The 21,526-nt window shown below is 46.4% G+C and overlaps 5 protein-coding genes across 5 annotated transcripts; 2 read left to right on the top strand and 3 right to left on the bottom strand.

Moving 5' to 3' along the window:
- Positions 1 to 1,688: 1,688 nt before the first annotated feature.
- On the bottom strand, positions 1,689 to 2,981 carry SERLADRAFT_478923 (uncharacterized protein; the record flags this gene model as incomplete). Its single annotated transcript, XM_007323541.1, has 4 exons — positions 1,689 to 2,165; positions 2,228 to 2,345; positions 2,400 to 2,440; positions 2,498 to 2,981. 4 exons carry the CDS (start codon positions 2,871 to 2,873, stop codon positions 1,810 to 1,812), a joined length of 891 nt encoding a protein of 296 aa, XP_007323603.1.
- A 544-nt stretch (positions 2,982 to 3,525) lies between these two features.
- SERLADRAFT_478925 (uncharacterized protein) lies at positions 3,526 to 7,140 on the bottom strand (the record flags this gene model as incomplete). Its single annotated transcript, XM_007323542.1, has 25 exons — positions 3,526 to 3,623; positions 3,681 to 3,740; positions 3,795 to 3,890; positions 3,942 to 3,965; positions 4,026 to 4,122; positions 4,179 to 4,319; positions 4,375 to 4,443; positions 4,503 to 4,664; positions 4,714 to 4,760; positions 4,818 to 4,855; positions 4,910 to 5,040; positions 5,095 to 5,154; positions 5,212 to 5,232; positions 5,286 to 5,352; positions 5,410 to 5,446; positions 5,496 to 5,532; positions 5,587 to 5,647; positions 5,703 to 5,943; positions 5,997 to 6,085; positions 6,145 to 6,203; positions 6,259 to 6,353; positions 6,406 to 6,432; positions 6,490 to 6,561; positions 6,614 to 6,665; positions 6,720 to 7,140. The coding sequence occupies 25 exons, from the start codon at positions 7,073 to 7,075 to the stop codon at positions 3,588 to 3,590; spliced, it is 2,175 nt and encodes a 724-aa protein (XP_007323604.1).
- A 151-nt stretch (positions 7,141 to 7,291) lies between these two features.
- SERLADRAFT_453445 (uncharacterized protein) lies at positions 7,292 to 12,770 on the top strand (the record flags this gene model as incomplete). Its single annotated transcript, XM_007323543.1, has 18 exons — positions 7,292 to 7,378; positions 7,449 to 7,667; positions 7,725 to 7,907; positions 7,960 to 8,899; positions 8,953 to 9,046; positions 9,107 to 9,189; positions 9,240 to 9,421; positions 9,477 to 9,590; positions 9,658 to 9,762; positions 9,814 to 9,978; positions 10,034 to 10,219; positions 10,274 to 10,619; positions 10,670 to 10,950; positions 11,012 to 11,248; positions 11,315 to 11,599; positions 11,655 to 11,771; positions 11,830 to 12,137; positions 12,196 to 12,770. The coding sequence occupies 18 exons, from the start codon at positions 7,292 to 7,294 to the stop codon at positions 12,665 to 12,667; spliced, it is 4,404 nt and encodes a 1,467-aa protein (XP_007323605.1).
- Positions 12,771 to 17,560: 4,790 nt separating this feature from the next.
- On the top strand, positions 17,561 to 17,773 carry SERLADRAFT_401825 (uncharacterized protein; the record flags this gene model as incomplete). Its single annotated transcript, XM_007323544.1, has 1 exon — positions 17,561 to 17,773. A coding segment is annotated over one exon (213 nt), but the record flags the coding sequence as incomplete, so codon positions are not given.
- Positions 17,774 to 18,075: 302 nt separating this feature from the next.
- Positions 18,076 to 21,367, bottom strand: SERLADRAFT_478935 (uncharacterized protein; the record flags this gene model as incomplete). Its single annotated transcript, XM_007323545.1, has 14 exons — positions 18,076 to 18,094; positions 18,152 to 18,658; positions 18,716 to 19,413; positions 19,465 to 19,641; positions 19,699 to 19,802; positions 19,853 to 19,966; positions 20,027 to 20,160; positions 20,216 to 20,380; positions 20,434 to 20,516; positions 20,571 to 20,666; positions 20,729 to 20,836; positions 20,905 to 20,952; positions 21,009 to 21,140; positions 21,194 to 21,367. 11 exons carry the CDS (start codon positions 21,113 to 21,115, stop codon positions 19,344 to 19,346), a joined length of 1,206 nt encoding a protein of 401 aa, XP_007323607.1.
- Between the last annotated feature and the right edge of the window lie 159 nt (positions 21,368 to 21,526).

Consider the following 21,526-nt stretch of genomic DNA (forward strand, 5'->3'; position numbering starts at 1 on the left):
ACTTTGTGCTCGCGCAGGATAGATGCCACAGCTGAGACGTTGTCGTATTCGACCGGGACCAATTGAGCACCTGGAGGCAAGGTCTTCTTAGTGGAGGAGGGACGAGCGAGGACTAGGATTGGGGCGCCTCGAGCGACGAGGGCGTGGACGATGGGAAGCCCGATGTGGGGTCCTGCACCGACGATGGCAAAGGATGCGTATGTTGTTTCGGACATATAATCTCGATGGGATGCTAGGTGATGACTTCAACTTGAAGTTGTGGTGTGGACCGCAGGTCGCTTTATACGATTCGAAAAGTACATTCCGGTTAATGACGACATGATAAGCTGGGAAGATTGGTCGTGGATTAGACAAGCATGATATCCAGTATGAGGAGTAAGCTTACGGCGTAAGCAGTTCTCCGACTGTTCTCGGGACCCAAAGTTGAGTCATGGTCGAACCACTCGATCCCAGGGGTTGTCCCATACCTTCCAGATATCTTGAAGGGCCACTAAAACTTCTGCTCCAGCATGAATGACATGGCTTATCCTCAGTCCATGCAGTATCGTGGCTTAGGCAAGCAAATGTAACTTGAAAAGCTGACGAACTCCTGCGATAATGAGCAAAGGTAGCGCAAAATTCTGGACGAGTACAAGTACCGGCGCGTGTGATGCATTAGCCTCAGGTCAAAAACGGGTGTGAAAAGCGGCACTTTGCCGCGTATACACGCAAGTGTAGGAGAAACCAAAAAGGCAGGTGTAGTAGTAAGACAACTTGAAGTCCCACTTCAAACCCGTCTGAATAGTCGACTACAACTACACGGGTTCCAGCGGAGCTCCTCTCGTAGACGATGGTCGAGGATTTTGACTGTCCGGAGCAAATGCAACTCTGCCTGACTTGACCGTCTCTATTCTTGCTGCTAATTATCAGCCCTTTCAATGCCAAAACCTCTTCAACATAAGCAATGAAATAGTGGGTGCTTATGCCACGGATATGGAGACGTTGACTGATCTGGGGCTGTAAAGAGTGGTCAGAAAGTGTTGTTTCTTTGACAATCAAGGTCCTACGCCAGCGCCATCTGAACATCCCTCTCGGCTGTCATTCGATACACTCGAGATTTTATGATGCAAATCTCACCAAAGACCATCAAACAGTCCAACGATTAGCCTGAGTGCGTTCATCTTCATCAAAATCTCACCACATGAGTGATGACTCTTGATCGTACCGCCCGTAGTCTGTTAGATAACCTCGACCTTTGGTTAGAATGCACTGTGAGTAAGCACAACTAAGTGTAGGTGTGGTACGTACGTGGTATTGATATGGTATCGCCTGATCATGAAGAGACTGAGCCGTCATACAAGTATTGTCTGTGTGGGGGCAGGTTGAACCGATTACGCTGCCCTCAAATCGTAGTATTGCGCTTCCAGACCGTCGATACCTCGAGATTCACGCCATGTGTTGTAAAATTGCTCATCTGTCTGGAGCAGCAAATTCCATCGACGAGATCCATCGAGATGTGGCAGATATATGCCAGTGTGTGCTTGCCAAAGATGGTTCATCATCAATCAATTTGTTGACCTGCAAGGTTTTTAGCTTGAGTATTTGTATCCCCTTGCTGCTGCAGCAATCGCTGAAGTAACTGCAGTTAGGATTAAGCCGCCTAATTAGTGGGGGTCGTGCTACAACCCGTTTCAAGTTACTGATTAGTGACTCTTTTGGTTTCACATAGGTGACTGATCTTAGTGACATTATATAGACAATACAACACGGGATTCGATATGGCATACTTACAACGATTACCCTTGCCATTCAATATTACAATTCGCATCTCTAAAGATCCAATACTTCTTTCACGGTTTTCCACTGATGGCCTTCCCAAAGCGCATTCGAATGTCCTACAGGCACCTCGCCTTCCCGACCTAACGCGGGGTCATAGCCAACACTAACAGCACCCTTTTCGACCTTTTGCTGGAAGTAGTCCCTCACCTCTGTTGCGCCAGACGGAAAGTAGCCTCTCGCTTGTGCTCCAGGGGCTCCATCGGGCATCGTATTGACGTATTCGACAGGTGCAATGCCCTCGTAGAACTTGGCAATATGGGCTAAGCTACCTCGCTGCCCTTCGATTCGGAATGAGGTATCATGGAGCTTGGATGGTGGCAGGGTGGTCAGGATGTGTGCAAGAAAACCTGCACGGAGGAGGGATGAGAAATGAATCCGGATAACCAAGGGACTTGTGGGTGATACTCACCTGCGACGTCCTCGATGGCTGTGAACGATGCAGGTACTTTGCCACTACCGACGATCAAGAATTTACCAGTATCAGGGACACCTGTTAGCCATGGGATATATTCGTAAAAAAGGCCACACTATAAGATGACGTTTTAGAAGATATGGTAGCTCATGGCTGGGAAATCACTGACATATACTCTAGCAAACGGTAATCCGATAGATTTCAGGTAATCTGCATGGACGGTTTGGTAGTCCAAACGAACAAAGCGGTTAGAGACGATGGACTCACCAACAAACTGTGATTTTGCCAATGCGAAGCCCTCCGTACCTCCCTCGGTTGGCATTCCGAACTCTGGAGGCACGAAGAGCTTCACACCTGCCGCTTTGGCAGCTTGAGCTAGAGGCATCTGGGATAGTAAACCCTCAGAGGAGACAGCAGAGACAACCACATCAACGTGATGCTCTCGCAGGACCGAGGTGGCTGCCAACACGTCTGAATAGTCGACTGCAACGACACGGGTTCCAGCGGGGAGCTCCCTGGTAGACGAAGGTCGAACGAGGACTATGACTGAGAGATTGTGAGCGAGGAGGGCGCGTACGATGGGGAGGCCCAGGTTTGGCCCTGCTCCGGCGACGGCGACGGTTTTGTAGGTTGACTCGGACATGAACCGGGGTTTTCAATGAAGATAGATGTAGTCTGTTAGAACTGGATATTTGGATACAAAATTACATTTGTCCTTCGCATGGAATGTTATATACAGGTAATCTGGAACAACTGAAACGTTTGGTTTGGCGGCTAGGGTAAGAGTCACCCTCGACTTGCGCCGGGTCCGGCGTACGCTTGAAGTCGGTCTCGACTCCAACCAAGTCCTTATTTCGGGGCCAGAAGAGTGGTCGTGTCATGAAGCGAGCACAATGTGGTAGATATGAGAGGGATGTGCGCGGGGTGGACAGGTTTTGTAATAACAACTGACAGAGTTGCAATTAGTTCTACAATGAATTTTAAACATATACCCAGGTCACCACGCTATTGCTACAATCTATATCCCTTTATTGTGAAAGAGCTATTGAAGAAGACCCCCCGGGCCAATGAAACCCAGTCATAGTATACAAGAAAAATAAACAGCAAATCTTGTCCACAGACTAGGAAGAACTATGGGCAAGGAAGAACTGTACTTTTTTTGTCCCGCATTTGTTAAAATCCAACAGCAACTTCTCATAGAGTGTTCGAGCTGACAAGTGCCTTTGAGACGCAAGGTTGTTCTGATATTAGCTGAAAGAGTCATCGAAATTTCCTAAGGTTCCTCAAAAACTTATGAAGTCATGGTTTATTGGTAAACTCCACACACTACTGTAGCGAAAGCAGCACATTCCGTATATTACGGACGTGCTTTGATATTGCTGACAATCAAACTCTGTTGTAACATGATTCAGTAAGCTATTTGTAACAAAAGCGTTTAGTTGAGTCATACCTTGTAGCTTTGTACATCCCCCCTGAACTTCGTCACAGTTCCATCGCCGCACACCCATAACTAGGGTCATGAATGTCAGACTGCGTCAGAAGAAAGAAAAACTATATGCTATACCTCCTTCGCTACTGTCGTGATGAACCTCTCGTCGTGAGAGATGATGATGACACCTCCATTCCACGTGTTAAGAGCAGCCATTAGTGCGTCCAAGCCCTGCATTAATATGAATAGTCTGAACAACAATACATTTACTATGCACGTTACCTCGATATCCAAATGATTAGTAGGCTAGATAAATATTTCATAAGTACCACTAGTCAAAGCAGAAAACGGAACCTGATCACTCGCCTCATCCAGCAACAATATATGAGGATTTTGTAAAGAAAGTGCAGCAAAGGCCACTCGAGACTTTTGACCACCACTCAAAGTCCCGATGAGCTGCAAGCTGGAGGATTAGTCGGTTCAGCGCTGATATCATATTAGTTTCACTATTTTACACACCCGGTCATGCCACTGATTTGGAAATTTCCCAGATGACCTCTGTATTCTTGCTCGCTCTTTCCGGGAAACTTCGAAGCTAGGAATTGTACAGGTGACAATGCCGCAGGCAGAGTATCAACATGGTGCTGTGCAAAGTACCCCCTGAAGTCAAAACAATTTAGGAGTATTTCAGCGAAAGAGAAACGGAAAGACAAACACGCGCAGCCGTCCGTTACGATTCACCTGCCCAGCAAACGCTCTAAGCTCTTCTGTCAATAATTTGATTCTATTATATGTCGGCGTTAAAAGAGGTCGTTCAAGGTACTATAAAAATAATAATCTTACAGTGTCGATTTTCCGGCTCCATTTGCACCAACTACAGCGATCCTCGAGTCCAATCCAACATCGATATTGATACCTTTCAGGATCAAGTTTTGAGGCGTGTAACCAAACGTCACCTCTGACAACTGCAGCAGAGGAGGTGATATTTTTTCCGCATCAGGGAATCTGGAGCGATATTGAATAGACAAGGAAAAAGAATTGTAAAACTCCTCACTTGAATGTTTCTGTTTCTTCCGCCTCTGGTGGTTCAAGGTCGGGCAACTTCGGGAGAGTTGAGTAAAGAGGCTTTATCTTTATATTAGTGTAGATTTCATATACCTTTTCTAAGATTTTTATTCTCATCTGAGCCTGCGAGGCTACTCGACGTCTCAGATCTTCGTCATTAAATATCAGTTTGACAATGGACTCACCTCGATTGGCATTATATCTCCATTTATCAATGAAAGCTTGAAGATGTTTACGGTAATCCATCTGCGTCTCGTATTCCTTGCGCAAGTTACGATCTCGTTCTGATTTTGTCGAGTAAAACTGAGTGAAGTTGCTGAATGTATAGAAAATTAGATCAAAAATTTTTGGAGACACTAAAGGAACCAACCCTTTGTAATAGTCCAACCTTCCAGAATGCTGGTGTACTATATCAGTAGCGACAGCATCTCTAGAAAGAGCAACTGTGAGAATCGGTTGAGCTGCTACATGCTTATATAGTACTCACAAAAAGGCACGGTCATGGGACCTGGAGACAAGCATTAAGAGCGCGTAGTTTGAGTGTAGTGAAAATACACTTACACCACCAGCAATGTTCCTGCCCAGGTTTGTAGGTAGTCCTCCAACCACGCTAGGGCATTGAGGTCGACTATTGCGCGCATTGTTGGGTAAAATAGAAATTACAGGGATAGACCAAGTCACATACTGTGATTTGAAGGTTCATCGAGTAGCAATAGGGCCGGCTAGTTCACTTTAATTTACGCGCAAGAAGGGTTTATTGAAGAGACGAACCTTGACGAACAACGCTCGGGCCAGTGCAAGACGCATGCTACAAAAAAATGCTAATTAACAAATAAAAGTTGCATATCGTTCGTTTTCATACCGCCATCCACCACTAAAGGCTCTTGTTGGTCTTTGTTGATCCTGTTCATTGAAGCCTAGACCTGGTACCAGATAACTTCTGTTAGTCGTGATAAGGCGAAGTAAATAAGATTTTACCAGCAAGCAGTGCAGCTGCCCTAGAGGGTCCACTCTCTGCATCCATGTCACTCAAACGAGCGTGAATTTCTGCCAATCTGGAAGCAGCTTCCTGCCTTGCGTCTTCAAATCGTTTGTCATCGCCTTCGCGTTCTAATTCATTAAGTTTCTCATTGAGAGACTGCTCTTCTTTGAGTAGGTGGTCTCTCCAAACGTCTGCCTTTAGAACGGAATCGATAGCCGTCGTATCATCACCTACAATCTAGATAGAAAGGTCAAGATATGATAAAAACCCTTTTGCATGTACCAGCTTACCTCTTGTTCCACAAATAAAATAGTGATGTGTGCAGGTATTGGTACCTCCCTCATGGCGATGTGTCGCAAGAGGGTAGACTTCCCCACACCTGTTGATATAATGTGAATCTCGCATTGATATTCCGTATTAAACGAAAGTGAAAACTACCATTTCGACCGATAAGTCCATAGCGCCGTCCATAGGCTAAAGTGAGACTGGCACCGGATCTACGATGAAGTCAGCATGGAAAATTTCCAGAGTAAATCAAGGGATAAAACATACAGGATCCTGTTGGAGGCGAAGTTGACATCAATCGAGGGCAAGTGAATGTCCTTGCTCTTGTTTTTGGCGGCTGCATTAGCTTCAAGCGGGTTTATCTAAAGCGAGTTGTCAACAGAGACAGGAATGTAACTTCTTGATTTAGCTCACCTTCATGAACATCTCTTCGTACGTTTGCTATGTGATCAAGAGTGCTACATGAGACGGTAGTGACAGGAAAGCGTTATTACTTACTTGTTTGCGATGTTGATCAAGCAATTTGGAACCTTCGTATAGATCTCTTCGGGCCCGTTTTTCAATTTTAGCCTACATATCCACAGTGAGGAGCTCGTCAGATGAAGTGAATTTATGTGCCAACTTTGAGTTTCGCCTCCTGTTTCTCGAGTTTCTTGACGTCTACCCTGGAGGCTCTAGCAACAGCACATCATTGAGTGGACACTATCAATAATGATGAATACACTTACTTTCCTTTATTTATACTCTCCAAGTCCACTCCTTCGCCAAACGCTATTGTGTTGGATAACGATCCCACTTTACTCATGTCCATGACCTTGTCCAATTTGGTCAATTTTGGACCGGCCTTCCTCTTGATGCGAGCATCAAGCTGGTCAGATAGTAGCGTCTCCAATGTGGACATCAGTCTTTTCACGGTATCTTCTTGATCAATGCCCAAGGACTCGAGCATGTCACGGGCCACTTGAAGAACGTCTTCCTCCTCCCCTGCATCATCGACCAGATAACCTGATAGATATTGAACTATAAGTTCCTCAGTTCCTGGAAATGCAGCACGGATCTCTTCTGCGATATCTAGAGACGACATATTTCGCAAAAAAAAAAAAATTGGTTTTGGCTCCTGATAGCGATGCCTGTCTCCAGGTCTGACTCGGAGAACACTCGCAGCCACAACTACTATACACGACTTTCCATATGTCACGTGCTTTGAAAGAGTCGCGGTTGTCGCGGTTTCAACAATCCCATACAACCTCATCCACTGACAACCAGCACATCTTATTTCTCCCTCGTTCTCCTCGTGAAAATGAGCTCTTCTGAAGATGAGATCATTGCCATAAGTGATGTTTCTGGCTCTGAAAGCGAAGATTACGCGCCTGCCGTGCAAAAACGCGTGAGTGATCCTGCTCACTTCCTGGCATACTTTTAGACGCAAGTGGCATTAGGCGATAGCACCACCAAAGAAAACCATCAAAGCCAGCTCGAAGCCTACGAAACCTCCCGCGAAAGCAAAGCCAGCTGCTAAGAAGGTTCTCGCGGAGAAGGACGAGAACGCTGATGAGAGTATCATGGATGTGGACGATGTGATGATATCCGAAGATGATGAAGCTGGCCCGTCTCAGCCTAAACCCACAGTAGCGAAAAATGGGAAGAAGAAAACTGCCTCAGAGACATATACCAAAGTACCCTTGCTCATGATTCCAATACACGGGTCATTCATATAAAGATCCTATTGACAGCTATCCCAATTGGAGCACATCCTCAAGCGTCCGGATTCATACATCGGGAGTGTTGAGACAATCACTCAAGCGCTCTGGACTTACGATGCGGACACGAAGCGCATGGTACACCGAGAGCTTAAGTACGTTCCAGGCTTTTTCAAAATAGTCGATGAGATTCTTGTCAATGCCGCAGACAACAAGGTTTATTCCTCCATTTTGCTCATTTATGCTCAATACTGAACCAAAATTACAGATCAATGACAAGACAATGGATACCCTCAAGGTCACAATCGATGTCGATAATTCCACGATATCTGTCTTCAATAATGGACGTGGTATCCCGATTGAGATGCACTCGACAGAGAAGATGTACATTCCAGAACTCATATTTGGGCACCTGCTTTCTTCTTCCAACTATGACGACGACGAAAAGAAGCTAACTGGAGGACGTAACGGTTATGGTGCGAAACTCGCTAACATATACTCTCATGAGTTCACGATCGATACCGCCGACAAGAACTCTAGCCAGAAGTACAAACAAACATGGACCAATAATATGTCTAACGTTGGAAAGGCGAAAATCACCAAGAATTCCAAAAATGAAGAATACACTCGAGTAACCTTCAGACCCGATCTCAAACGCTTTGGGATGGACAGTATTGACGAAGATACTGTCTCCCTGCTCAAGAAACGTGTATATGATATGGCTGGTACTATCAGGGATGTGAAGGTCTTCCTCAATGACGAACGGCTCAAGATTAAAAACTTCAAACAATATGTCGAACTTTATCTCAATTCTGTCGCTGCCGAGGCCGCTGAAGCCTCTGGTGGTGCTGCACAGGCTAAGCCTACGGTCATCCACGAACAAGTAGGACCGCGGTGGGAGGTGGCATTTGCCGTATCCGACGGGTCCTTTCAACAAGTATCGTTTGCCAACTCTATAGCCACGACGAAAGGCGGTACACATGTCACATTGATTTCTGATCAACTTGCGAAGAATTTGATTGCGGCTATAACAAAGAAGAACAAGGCTGCCACAGTCAAACCTGCACAGATCAAGAACCATATGTGGATTTTTGTCAATGCCTTGATAGAAAATCCGACGTTTGACAGTCAAACGAAAGAGACTCTGACGCTTCCTGCTGGGAAATTTGGGACAAAGCCTGTACTCTCGGAAGAATTTATGAAAAAAGGTAAATTCCCTTTGTGTTTCGATGATGACGACTTATGATATTCTGTTATATAGTCCAAAAGTCGACAATCATTGATAATATATTGAATTGGGCAAAATTCAAGGCAGACCAACAAATCAAGAAAACCGACGGAAGCAAACGTAACCGGTAAGACGCTATCAGGACTCCCGTCCGAGTTTCTCATCATCTGGCTCGATGACTCTACAGACTGACTGGCCTGCCCAAGCTTGCTGATGCAAACAATGCTGGCACAAGAAATGCTGAAAAATGCACTCTCATTCTCACTGAAGGTGACTCTGCCAAAGTCTTGCCGTCGCTGGGCTTGGGGTCGTTGGCCGAGACAATTTCGGAGTATTCCCTTTGAGGGGAAAGTTGTTAAATGTACGAGAAGCCAAGCACGATCAGATAATGAAGAATGAAGAAATCCAGAACATTAAGAAAATCATGGGGCTTCAGCACAATAAGGTGTATAGTGGCATCGGTAGTTTGAGGTACGGACGGTTGATGATCATGACGGACCAGGTAGATTTTAGTGCCTTTTTTGGTGTGGTTCAACTATTAAACCTATGGTTCAAAGGATCACGATGGCTCTCACATTAAAGGACTCTTGATCAATTTTTTGGACCACTTTTTTCCCTCTCTTCTAAAGATACCCAACTTTTTGGTGGAGTTTGTCACTCCTATTGTCAGAGTGGGTATTGCTTCGTCCATCTTCGACCCTCCCCTGACGCTGAATGAAACATCTTTGCGGAATATAGGTTAGCAAAGGGAAGCAGCGTATTGACTTTTTCACCATTCCTGAGTACGAGCAGTGGGTGGAGGATACTCCAGATGCTCATAAGTGGGACGCCAAGTACTTCAAGGTGTGTGAAGGAACTTCTATAAGGCCTATCTCGCAATAACTAGTTCTATAGGGTCTAGGAACTAGCAGCGACTCCGATGCTCGACTTTATTTTAGTAACATGGCCAAACACATGATTCCCTTTGCTGCTACCCAGGATGGCGACAAGGAGTTAATTGAATTAGCTTTCAGCAAGAAAAAAGCAGACGAGCGAAAAGAATGGTTGCGTCAATTCAAGGTCGCCTCCGTTTGTGTACTGTCTACTTCGAGAAAGCTTAATTAGTATTTGAAAGGCTGGAACATATTTGGACCACAACATAGATGAAATTTCCTACTCGGACTTTATCAACAGGGAACTTATACTTTTCTCGATGGCGGATAATATTCGATCTATTCCTGCTCTTGCCGATGGTCTCAAACCCGGGCAGAGGAAGGTTATATGGGGCTGCTTCAAGCGCAAGCTTAAGAAAGAGATCAAGGTCAGATACTTGCATTTTCTTTGCTACATTTCTTCATTCTGTTATGATTCACAGGTGGCCCAACTCGTCGGTTATATATCTGAAGTAGCCGCTTACCATCACGGCGAAGCCAGCTTAACCATGACTATCGTCAACTTGGCGCAAGACTACGTTGGGAGCAATAATGTCAATCTACTGCTGCCGAATGGACAGTACGGCACACGAGATCAAGGGGGCAAAGACCATGCGTCTGCGAGATATATCTTTACCGAGCTGTCGCCGCTCGCTAGGACTATATACAATCCTGCTGACGATCCATTGCTGACTTATCTGAAAGAAGATAACGACTGGATTGAACCAGAATACTATTTGCCTGTCATTCCTCTTGTACTCATCAATGGTGCTGAGGGGATCGGCACTGGTAAGTTGGTCAGAATGTTAGAATGTTAATTGTTCTAATGTGAATATCAGGCTGGAGTACATCGATACCCTGTTACAATCCCGAAGATATTGTCAACAACATCCGCAGAATGATGGCTGGCGAAGAGTTGGTGCCAATGCTGCCTTGGTGGCGAGGCTTCAAAGGCACCATCAAGAAAGTAGGAGATTACAAGTATGATGTTATTGGTGTCGCAAGGAAAATCAATGATACCACGGTAGAGATCACCGAACTGCCTATCCACAAATGGACTCAAAACTACAAAGCCGAGTTGGAGGCCATGATTGGCGAGAAAGGAGAAGGGATTATCAAGGTCAGTCCTCTGGGCTCATCTTCAAGTGTTTATTGCACTCACCATCACTATCGTTGTACAGGATTACAAAGAACATCATGATAACGTTAACATTCATTTCGTCATCACGATGTCCCCGAAGGATCTCGAAAAGGCGGAAGAACAAGGCTTAACGGAATTCTTCAAACTTACCTCGAAAATCAACACAAGCAACATGATATGCTTCAACCTCGATGGGAAGATTCAGAAATACCAAACGCCTGAAGAAATCATTGAAGAGTTTTTCCCCAAGCGGCTTGCTTGTTACCAGAGTCGAAAAGTGAGTCAAGGTCCAGAATATCAATATTACATAATGTTTAGCTAACTAACTTGACATTCAATGTAGGACTACTTGGCAAATGAGCTCCAGACCCAATTTGAGAGGTTGTCTAACCAGGCACGATTCGTGAAAATGATTGTCGATAAAGAGCTTATAGTTGCAAACCGCAAAAAAGCGGATATCATCTCGGAACTGCGAAAGCTGAAATTCCGCCCATTCCCCAAAGTTGTGAAGGCTAAAGCTGCTGGAGAGGCCGAAGACGCTGAAGAAGAGGAAGACGAAACTAGTAACACATCTACCGATTACGATTATCTTTTGGGGATGGCGATATGGAGCTTGACTTCGGAAAAGGTTTATTCACACTTGCTCGAACGTTCAGAATAATCCTCTGACCTCTGGCACACAGATTGAAAAACTTTTACAACAAGCTCAGGAGAAGGAGGCGGAGTTGCTCATCCTCCTCGAGCGAACACCTGTGAAGATGTGGAATGAAGATTTAGATATGTTTATGGCCGAATGGCAGGTAATTCATAGTCTCTTGCGGTCCCACGGTAATTTTCATTTTCTGAATATTTTTCTAGAAAAACTGTGAACAATGGGAGAATAAGTCGCTGTTAGATGCAAATGGCAAACGAGTGAAGCGAAAACAGGCCACCCTAGAAACCAGGAAGTCTCTTTCTGGTCCTGGCAAGAAGAAAGCGCATGCTTCTGACGACTCTGATTACGATGTCAAACCTAAGAAGGCACCTGCCAAACCGAGGAAACCAGCCGAACCAAAGGCCACAGCGAAGAATGCGACAGCAGGCTCATCTAAAGTAAAGAAAGAAGAAGATATCGAAGTGGCACCTGTTATAGCGAAAGTGCAACAAGCATCAGCGAAACGGAAGACGTCAGTTTTTAAAGTCTTCATCTCAGTCACTTTGTTCTTATGTTGATTGTGTTGACAGTTCTGACATCGCTGAAGACGATAGTGACGACGATATGTACATTAAACCTGCAGCAAAGAAGAAGAAAGAAGCTCAAGCGTCGGTAACGGATTTCTTTGATAAGATGCCCAGTGGACCTTCCGAGACTACTAAGAAGACCACAGTACGAAAGGCATCAGGTAGCAAGTTAAATGCTCCTGCTAAAAAAACGGCACCCAAGCGACGAGTTGATGATAGTGACGATGACCTAGAAATGAGTGCTGCGTCAGGTAGCAAGCCAAAGGCTCCTGTTAAGAAAACGGCACCCAAGCGACGAGTCGAGGATAGCGATGATGACCTAGAAATCAGTGTTGCATCCGAAGGATCGGAACCCGCCGTTGCTCGGGCTGCTCCTCCTAAACGAGCTGCAAGAGTAAAGGCAAAGAAGTACATCGAGGTAGACTCGGATTCAGAAGATGGTGGGGGAGGAGATGATTCGATGTTTGAGGACTAGAACGTCGTGCCCGGTTAGGATTTCTCCTTTGAGCACTGCTTTTAAATATTTTATTTCCCAATGTTTCGTTTGCTTCGTCGTTCGTGTATCAATGTTGGTCGATACCACAAACTTGATCTGAATATTATTATGCATGAAAGCTTTGATATAGCCTGAGAGAATCAATAGACTAGTGCCACGTGCACGTGGCTGTGAGCGAGGCTAGCGAATTTATGTGTGCTTCGGTTTCTTGTGTTCTTGGTCTGTCCTTTAGCAAAGGATCCTTCGTCGACAGAAGGGTTTTGTCGAGGGACGCGCTCTGCGCATATATCCTTGAGTCTTGATATCCTTTTGCGCCCATACCACGTCTTCCTGAGTACGCGTACGATATCATCCACCTTTTTTCCTCATCATTTTTTTGACACAACACTTAGCCTCCAGTGTGTAAACCCCAGTGGTCTTCTGAAATACCCCATAATGTCTTCTCATCCTCGCCAACCACTTCCCCGCCTAAGCATTCCTCCTTCTCTCAATATGCAGCAACCTTTAGCATATGATGGCCGTCAACCTATGTATTCTCCTGCTCTTCCTACCTCTATCCAGCAGAGTTATCATCCTCCTTTCCCCATGAATGGACTTGCTCTGCAGACACCTATGCAACCATATTTTGCTCCTCAAATTCCTAATGCGCCTGGCCGACCTCCATATGGGTATCACAAAGGTCACGCAAGTATAGCACACCTCTCAGCTGGGATGCCCCAAAGCGCCGTCCCAATGACGCCTTTAGGGCAAGGTTTTCCTACGCCCATGATGCTTGGGAACAATATGCCATACGGTCAACAATTTGTTCCTAGAAATCGAAGAGCTCCTAGCATCAGTATCGGGGGCCCACCAAAAGCAGCGCTGGGAGGTCCAGGACGGAAGCATAGCCCAATGCCTCCTCAGCTGGCCAGCTCCTCAGTTGCGACTACGGGCGCCAAGGGTAGGAAGCTAACCGTGAATCTTCCTCAAGAAACGATTAATGGTCAGGACGGCGAACTTCCCTCACGTCCGACTTGGGCCCGAGATCCGATACCAGCTTGCACGCCAATGGAGCCGCATGCTGATCCTCTAGAGCTGCTGACTGCCGAAGCATATCCTTCAGACGCGTGGCGCCATACAGTTCCGGGCACTCTAGAAGTATTTTTGCCTGGAAAGGTTGTTGTTTTATTATCAACCTACTTCTTCTACTGCTGATAGTCTACTACGTTCATAGGGTGCGTGGGAAGCTATCAAGCAACGAGTAATTGAAGAGAAACTGGAGAAACTGGGCGTGGAACGCGGATCGGGCAGTAATGTTATGATTCATGCTCCTCATGCACGAGCTGCCTCGGTATGGATCAAAATTACTACTAGTATTCATGTGGCCGTTACAATATTGTTTTTAGATATCTTCTCCTGCGGACCCATCTTTACTATATTTCAAGCTCAACAAGTTGCAGCAATCTCAAAATACGTCGGCCACGAACTCATTATCGACGTCCCCTGGTCTACCTTTGAATCTGTCTCCTTCCCCTGGTCTCCAATTGCCCCCACGGTTTCAGAACAGGCATGGCCATAGTATGTCTCTCGCACAACCTTCTGCTCTTCAGTCACAGTTTTATAATCCTACTGCGTCATTCAATCCATTCGGTCCGAATGCTATACTTGGTTCAGACCAAATCATGAATGAAGAAGGCTCTCCAGAACCTCCATCGGTCGTAGATGATGGTATTCATGCCCCTCAAGGCCGTGTACCTTTGATCGTCTCGTCGCTTGCACCGAGGTCCATAAGTCGCACAGACAGTCGCCCCGATTTTATTCGTGGTTTTGGTTTGGATATCCCTGAAGAGGATGAAGAAGAGTTACAAGATAATGAATTTGTAGAGTTATCTCGAGACCATGACAACTTGGTTGCTGAAAGCGAAGATGTCGCCCAGGATGAAGTTGCAGTGGACATCTCTCAGGCAAATCAAGATGGTTTGTCTACTGCTGCGCAAAGCAGGTTGCACTCGAGACATGTGTCGCGATTGTCGCATACTTTATCTCTTCGCTCTGTAGGAGGAATTGTAGATGGTAATTCATCAGATAACGTTGGCATTATACCTGTTCGCAGTCCTGCGGGCAACCCCGACGTCGACGATTTAGACGAAGAAGCTGTAGATGAATGGACAGGATCAGAAGACCTACGTATGGGGGCTGAAAAGTCTGAAGATGAGGTAAGCTCTACCATTCTTGATTTGCCTGTCGAGATTTTCTCATAGCCAGTAGGAGAGTATCGGAGAGTGGTCAAACCCTTCAGACGAAGAGAGGGCCCGACAGGAGAGGGTTCATCGACGCATACTTCGCCATAGCCAGCATGAGTTGGAGATACCAAGGCGATTGCCCAACTTCCCTCGCCCCCCTGGTACTTTCGTCGTTTCGCTATCCAACGATGATGATGTCCTTTCTAATCCCAGTGAAGAGGAACACTTCCGTTCAGATCAGCACGTCCCTTATGCGGGACCCAATGCAAGCGATTTATTCGTTAGGCCATCGTCGACGTCAACAAACGGTAGAGTTCCGCGCCCTCTTCCTCCACTGCCTCATTCGCGGGGAACCTCCGGCCATTTCTCCGTTCATGACCCTGCTTTGGCACACTCTCGATCTACTTCCGAGCATATGAAGGGTCCACCTGAAAAGTCGCATACTGCTGCTGCGTCGTCTTCTGCAGGCGCCTTGAATCCGCATGCAAAGCCTTTCGTATTTGGCACTCATCGGTTATCAGGGTCGTGGTCAACTGAAGCTATCGTTCTACCACAAGCACCTGCGGTTGGTCATGTACGTGTCCCGTCATTAGGTAAACCTTTGAATGCGGCTGCACAAGAGTTCAAGCCTGGTGGACTGAATGGTTTCACATTCCGCCCACCTCCTGGCGTTCCCCAGTTGACGTTCCCTACTCCTCTCGAGCAACCACGTCCTTTGCCTGTGCCTCCTGTCAAACCCTCTCCCGCACGGGCTCAACAAGGCAGAGAAAAGAGACAACGTCGCGAATCACTCACTTCTTTGGACGGTGATGACGAAGACGGCAAGGAATCGATGTCCTCGTTCAGGTTCCCTCCCGCAAACGAATCTCCGCGCAGTATGCGACGATCAGCTCCCACTACTCCACGAAAACTGGAGTCTCATAGTGAAGATTCTGTCGAAGGAGCGACGCAAGCCCTGACTTTTGCCGGTTTCCCGTCCGCTATGTCGATGTCTCCGAGGGAAATCACACCTTTCACTCACGAGCAAGATGATGAGGCAAATGGTATCCCCGTTCTTCCACACAGTGACATTTATGCTTCACCGGTAGAGACGATGCCCACCATCATGCCCGCGAAGTCGAAACGTGCACCGATTCCTTTAGACTTCAAACGTCCCATTTCAAGTAACACTGTTCCTGCAGGTCTTTTCAAGGCGCTTGTCGGTGAGGAGAAAACACGTCGAACAGTTCGTTCTCGTCTAAGTTCACGCGAGATCTTTGAGCACTCCCATCGACCATCTCTTGATGATCTCACCGTTCCCACGATCTCGCGCACTATATCCAAGAGTCGGTTTGTTACAGATCCTGTGCACAGAAGGGAGTCGTCACAAGAGTCGGTCGATCTATTCACACCTGCCTTGAAAAGGAGGTCATCTTTACCTGCTTTGAACAGTTCTCACGATTCTTCTTTATCAAACGTATCTATTCCTGCATTGAACCTCACGAAGCGTCTAGAAGTTCAACAGTACGAGGAAAGACTGGAAGCCCTCTTGGACGAGAAATTCCAAATACTTCAACGAGAACTGTCTCAACATAATGGAGTCAGCGAGCGCCCTATAAACCAGTCTACTGAAGCGATGATTACCGAAGTCGTTACGTTATTCCGTGCTCAACTCCAGGAGTCCGCTGCACGAGGTTTAGAAGACAGTCAGATGGACGCTCGAGGCGAACTCGATCTTGAGTTGATCAAAGATGTCGTCCAGCAAGGCCACGCCGAGTCACGCGTGTTACTTCAGGCAGAGCTTAGAGATATTGTTCAGCGTTTGGATTCACAGATGCGGTCGGTCAACGTGGATCCCACAAATATGATACATGCGATGGAACAGATGAGCACACGCAGTCTACAAGTGCTCATGAATAATATATCTCAGTTATCCGCGAAGATCGAAACCAACAACGGTCGCTTCTTCTCTACGCAATATGAAAGGGAATCTCTGGTCAAGGAAATGATGTCTGCATTAACGCCAACTATCGCAGCCCTTCGTCCGGAACCCGTTGATTACGATTATTTGACTTCTCAGCTCAGTCAAGCAGTCAAACCTAATATTTCGCAACTGATTGACCTCGCCTCAGATAAGAGAGAAACAGCAGAGCTTATAGTGGGCAGTTTATTGCCTATCTTACCTCGCCTGGTCCCGGCTTCAAATCTGGATACCAACTCAATCGTTGCTCACATCACGACTGAAGTTCGTCGTGTGATTGCTCCGATTGATGCACACGAAATAAAAGAACAGGTTGCCGACCTCGTCGTGGAACGATTGGATTCTCGTCTGGCTGTGCGTGACAAGTTGTTCAATGTAGACAATTTGTCAGCGAAAGTGACCGAAACGGTTTCTGGTCTGCTGGAGCCGGTGAAGAGCCTTAATCCCAAGCTAGATCTCTTGTTAGAGGCACAACAAGCCTTGTCATTGCATCACGAACGTCTACCAAACATGCGCGATGATATTCTTAGCCTTCTTTCTGATCTTCCTTCTCAGCTCACAGAAGCAACTCGTGCTTTTGAAGATGCTAAGGCGCACCACTCTCAAGCAACTTCCAGCAATAGCGATGAAAAACACAAAGAAATCATGGAATATATGCAGTCTGTTGCAGGGACCTTCGCGGAAGGACAAATGTCGGCAAACCGTCAGAACGATGAAGTCGTTTCGCTTCAAAAGTCTATTCACAAAGACGTCGTTGATCGTCTAAGCGCCCTCCCAGAGGATTTGTCATCAGCTATCAATGTTTTGCAGGCTGCGCATGCCGAGTTTGCTTCTTCTCGAGAGGCTTCGAAACGCGACCTGGACGAGATTCGTAAATTGAGGGCGGCAAATAGTGATCTCCAAGTTCAGTTGGCAAAAGCTCGCGGCGCTCACGGGCAAGTACGAGTAGAGAAGGACAATTATAGCGAAAGGCTTAGAGCTGTTGAAGCTGAGCGGGATCGTCTCCGTATCCGGATGGAAGAACTTCAAGATGCTGTCAAATCAAAAGCAATAGAGTCCTCGACAATCGAATCACGGAACAGGGAATTGGAAGATGCCCTTTCTCAAAGTCTCGCTCGACTGAAAGCCTCTGACGTAGCCATCCAGGGTAATCAAGAGCGTATCAGCGAACTCGAAAACATTAACCGCGAAAGCGTGACTGAAACGCAAAGCTTAATAACTAAAGTTCGTGGTATCTTTCAATTGCCCCTTCTTTTACCTGATGTGTGATCGATCCTACAGGTGGAGTTGCTTGATAATCATATTAAACTCCTGTCAAACGAGAAAAATGCTACAAACGAGGCTCTGACAACCCTACAGAAGGAACATGAACGCCTTTCGTCGCAACAAAGCCACTGGGACGATCTCCATCGTGCATCGGAACAGATTCAAACACTTACTACTCTCATCGGACAAGCTGATAACGAAGAATTAAGTGAGTTGAGGCGAAGTCGAGACCGAAGTAAAGCCCTCGAAGTCGATCACGCAGCTCTTCAAAAGCGGTTCAGAGATCAAGAGAACAAAGCAACAAATAGCGAGCGAGCAGCCAATGCTGCGCGTCAAAGCTTAGTCCAAGCTCAACAGCGCTCCTCGGAGTGGGAAAAGCGAGCTAAAGAATATGAAGAGGAGCTAGAGGCAATGCGAAGCAAGTTGGACCATGTGGAGCAGACTCATGTACAGCTAGATGCCGACTTCTCATTGGCTAAGCTTCAGTTGGAAGAAAAAGACGCAGAAGAACGTTTAAGCAAGGTAAGCCCCCCAAGTGACCATCTCACATGTGAAGTGACTGACTTTACATTTTTATAGGATCGTGAAAATAAGCTTCGAGATCAATTGGCTGTCCTCGAGTCTCGTGTCGCACAGCTACAAGTAGAGGTGCAACACTCCAACATGATATCCGCCCAGTCTAAAGGGGAACATCGAAAGCCCGATACTACCAATGTGCAATCACCTCCACGACCCGATTCGCGCGCTAGTACTATCTTTAGTGAAGGTCGCGCTAGTACACCATTAGGCCGAATAAATGGTTCGCAATTTACACGCAGCGACACTCCACCTCAATCTTCTGTCTGGGATTCTATGCATGCACCGAAACGTTATCCTAATCTTGGGCCAGTGGCGCCACGTCCACAAAGTTATTACCGTTCTCCATTAGCTTCACCTACACCCAGCACCGTCTCAATCACACCAACGCAAGGCGATGATGGTTGGTGGTACGCGTAGCACTAATTCGTGTTTAATCTAGTACCCATTCTTGTCTTTGTTCTCGCAATTTTCCATATCTTGTTTAGTTTTCATTACATTCGTTAGTTTGCATCTATTTTCATTGGATTTCATGCTCATATATATATACCCTCATTTGTTGCTACATGTACAATCCAATGGGATCACATTAGTACGGAATAAGTGTTGCGTAATCAGAAAGTGTTGGAGTCTACTGTCCAGTAGATGGCCATATCCAATTCTGTACAGCATCTGTGGCCTCCTCTGGGTCATTAGGTATACTGGGGGAGGTCGTTTCAGGATAATGCAATGAGAGGAACAAATAATCTCACCAGAGTCGAGGCTGCCAACGACCGTCACGCACTTCAAAGAAGCGTGGCACGTACTGTTCACCACTTTCTTCTCTCTTCCGACGCAATTCACGCTGAGCATCCTCTACGGCACTCTTAGCTTCTGTTGCAGCTTCCATATCCTTCGCATTGATGGCTTGCGTGAGCTTTTGCCAGAGTCTGTGCAGAAGCCATATAAAACTTGTCGCACGGGTGCTATGAATGTAGTCCACTTACCGTCGTGACTCGTATGGTTCTTGCTCATCTTCGGGAACTACAAATTTGGGTGCAATATTTTGACCATCTTTTATCGCGTCGAAGAGCACACGTTTACTACCGTTCTAGAATCAAATAATCAAGCTCTTGAACGAATCATGTATGTCATTGTTACCTTTGCACTCTTGAATTCCATGGTATGACTCCATCTCCCTGATACCTCTCCTATATCTGCGTTACGCCTTCGAACACGGCCTGCTATAGCATTGTACGTTCCTGAGAAGAAGCCCTGTGAAGTATGCTCAGGCCAACCTGTAGAACGATTGAAAAGGAGGAACTTGGGGCATACTTTCGTCTTGAACTCAAGGTCACAGAATAGCCCATGCTTCTCATTCTTTGCGGTACAAGTGTCTCCAAGCTCAAGGACCATTTTCCCGAAAAGTATACCTCTTGCATACATATTGGGCATGGTGATCACATATTCTGAACAAGATATCAAAGCGAGTCCCTTATTTCGTTGATGGACTTATTGACGTACCGCCATCTTCGGGGCTTCCTAGTAGCATGATGCGGTTCTCGCCTTCCATCGTGGTCGAAACGCTGTTACCAAGGAACTTGGACTTGGGTCTCAGCTCTCCGATGATACATACTCGGTTTATGGGCGAAATGTATATAAATGCAGAGATTGGAGGATGATGGGATACTATGATGTTTCATCGTACCAATCTCCGCCTAATAATTTACGAGGTTTCTCACCTTGTTCAGCAACATAGAACCCCTGTGTTCCATTCGAATAGTCGTACCTACACCTGAAGAACTCGCCGAGGACCGGATTATACCTGGACGATGAAGATGTTCGTCTTGTAGTACATGTATTTCAGGTTGAGACTTACGGCTTCTTCACCCCTTTGGGCTTGATATGCCATCCAGCAAGGTAGTATTGCAGAACGCGTATGAATCTCTCCTCGGGGTCATTACACTTCTCGGAACTAACAGGTGGAAAGGCGGGGGAGTGAGTACAAAGCAAGAGGGGGTCAGTGATGATACTTGCCCGAAAACGAGATCAGGGTGAGACATGAAGTCAGTTATACGCTCGAGCATACTCCTGGGCTCAAGTACGAATGTGGGAAAGGTAACCTTGGATAGATCCATGCCAACTCTGCGATCGCAACGTCAAGACAGCAGGTGAGTAACGAGACTGTAGGGGGGAGTCCAAGAGCTGCGCACCTCAGCTGTGATATCAGCGAAGTAATAACAGAGCCTTCATCCTCGTCTCTGTATTGGGAATTAAAATCGAAGAAAGGCATTGTGAATAGTAGAAAGAAACAGACAAGACCGATGTATCGTCGGGCTCAGTGTCTTCTGGTGCTCTGTCGTCCACGGAGGTGCCTCGTGCCCGTCGGATATGGGATCCTGCCTGGCTGAAAAGGCCCATCATGGTGATATCGATATACACGCAGTCACTGGTCGACTTTTATAACCAATTGACACAGGTAAGATGGAGAGAAACACGCACGAGGTTTAGGTGATGCTGTGCGTCCACTGCCTTGGATTTCAGGGAATCTGCGTGCTGGACGATTAGACTGATTGTCGTATAGACTGGCTGAAATTATTACGAAAGTATGCTGCGGATGGTGGTTGAAAGCAAGAGGTTTGAGCGGAGGTGCAAGGCAAAGGCAAAGGGGAAGGTCCCAGTTAGTAATTGGATCAGAGTCGGACTAGCCTTGGCAGTGCGGGGCTGCCTAATAGACACGTCATATTGGTCGTCGAGGGCACGCTCATACATTACATGTCATCCATCACATCACTTATATCCGTGAAAAAAAAAGACATGCGACAGATACACTTG

The sequence above is a fragment of the Serpula lacrymans genome (assembly GCF_000218685.1).
Source record: "Serpula lacrymans var. lacrymans S7.9 unplaced genomic scaffold SERLAscaffold_16, whole genome shotgun sequence".
In the NCBI taxonomy this organism is placed as follows: domain Eukaryota; kingdom Fungi; phylum Basidiomycota; class Agaricomycetes; order Boletales; family Serpulaceae; genus Serpula; species Serpula lacrymans.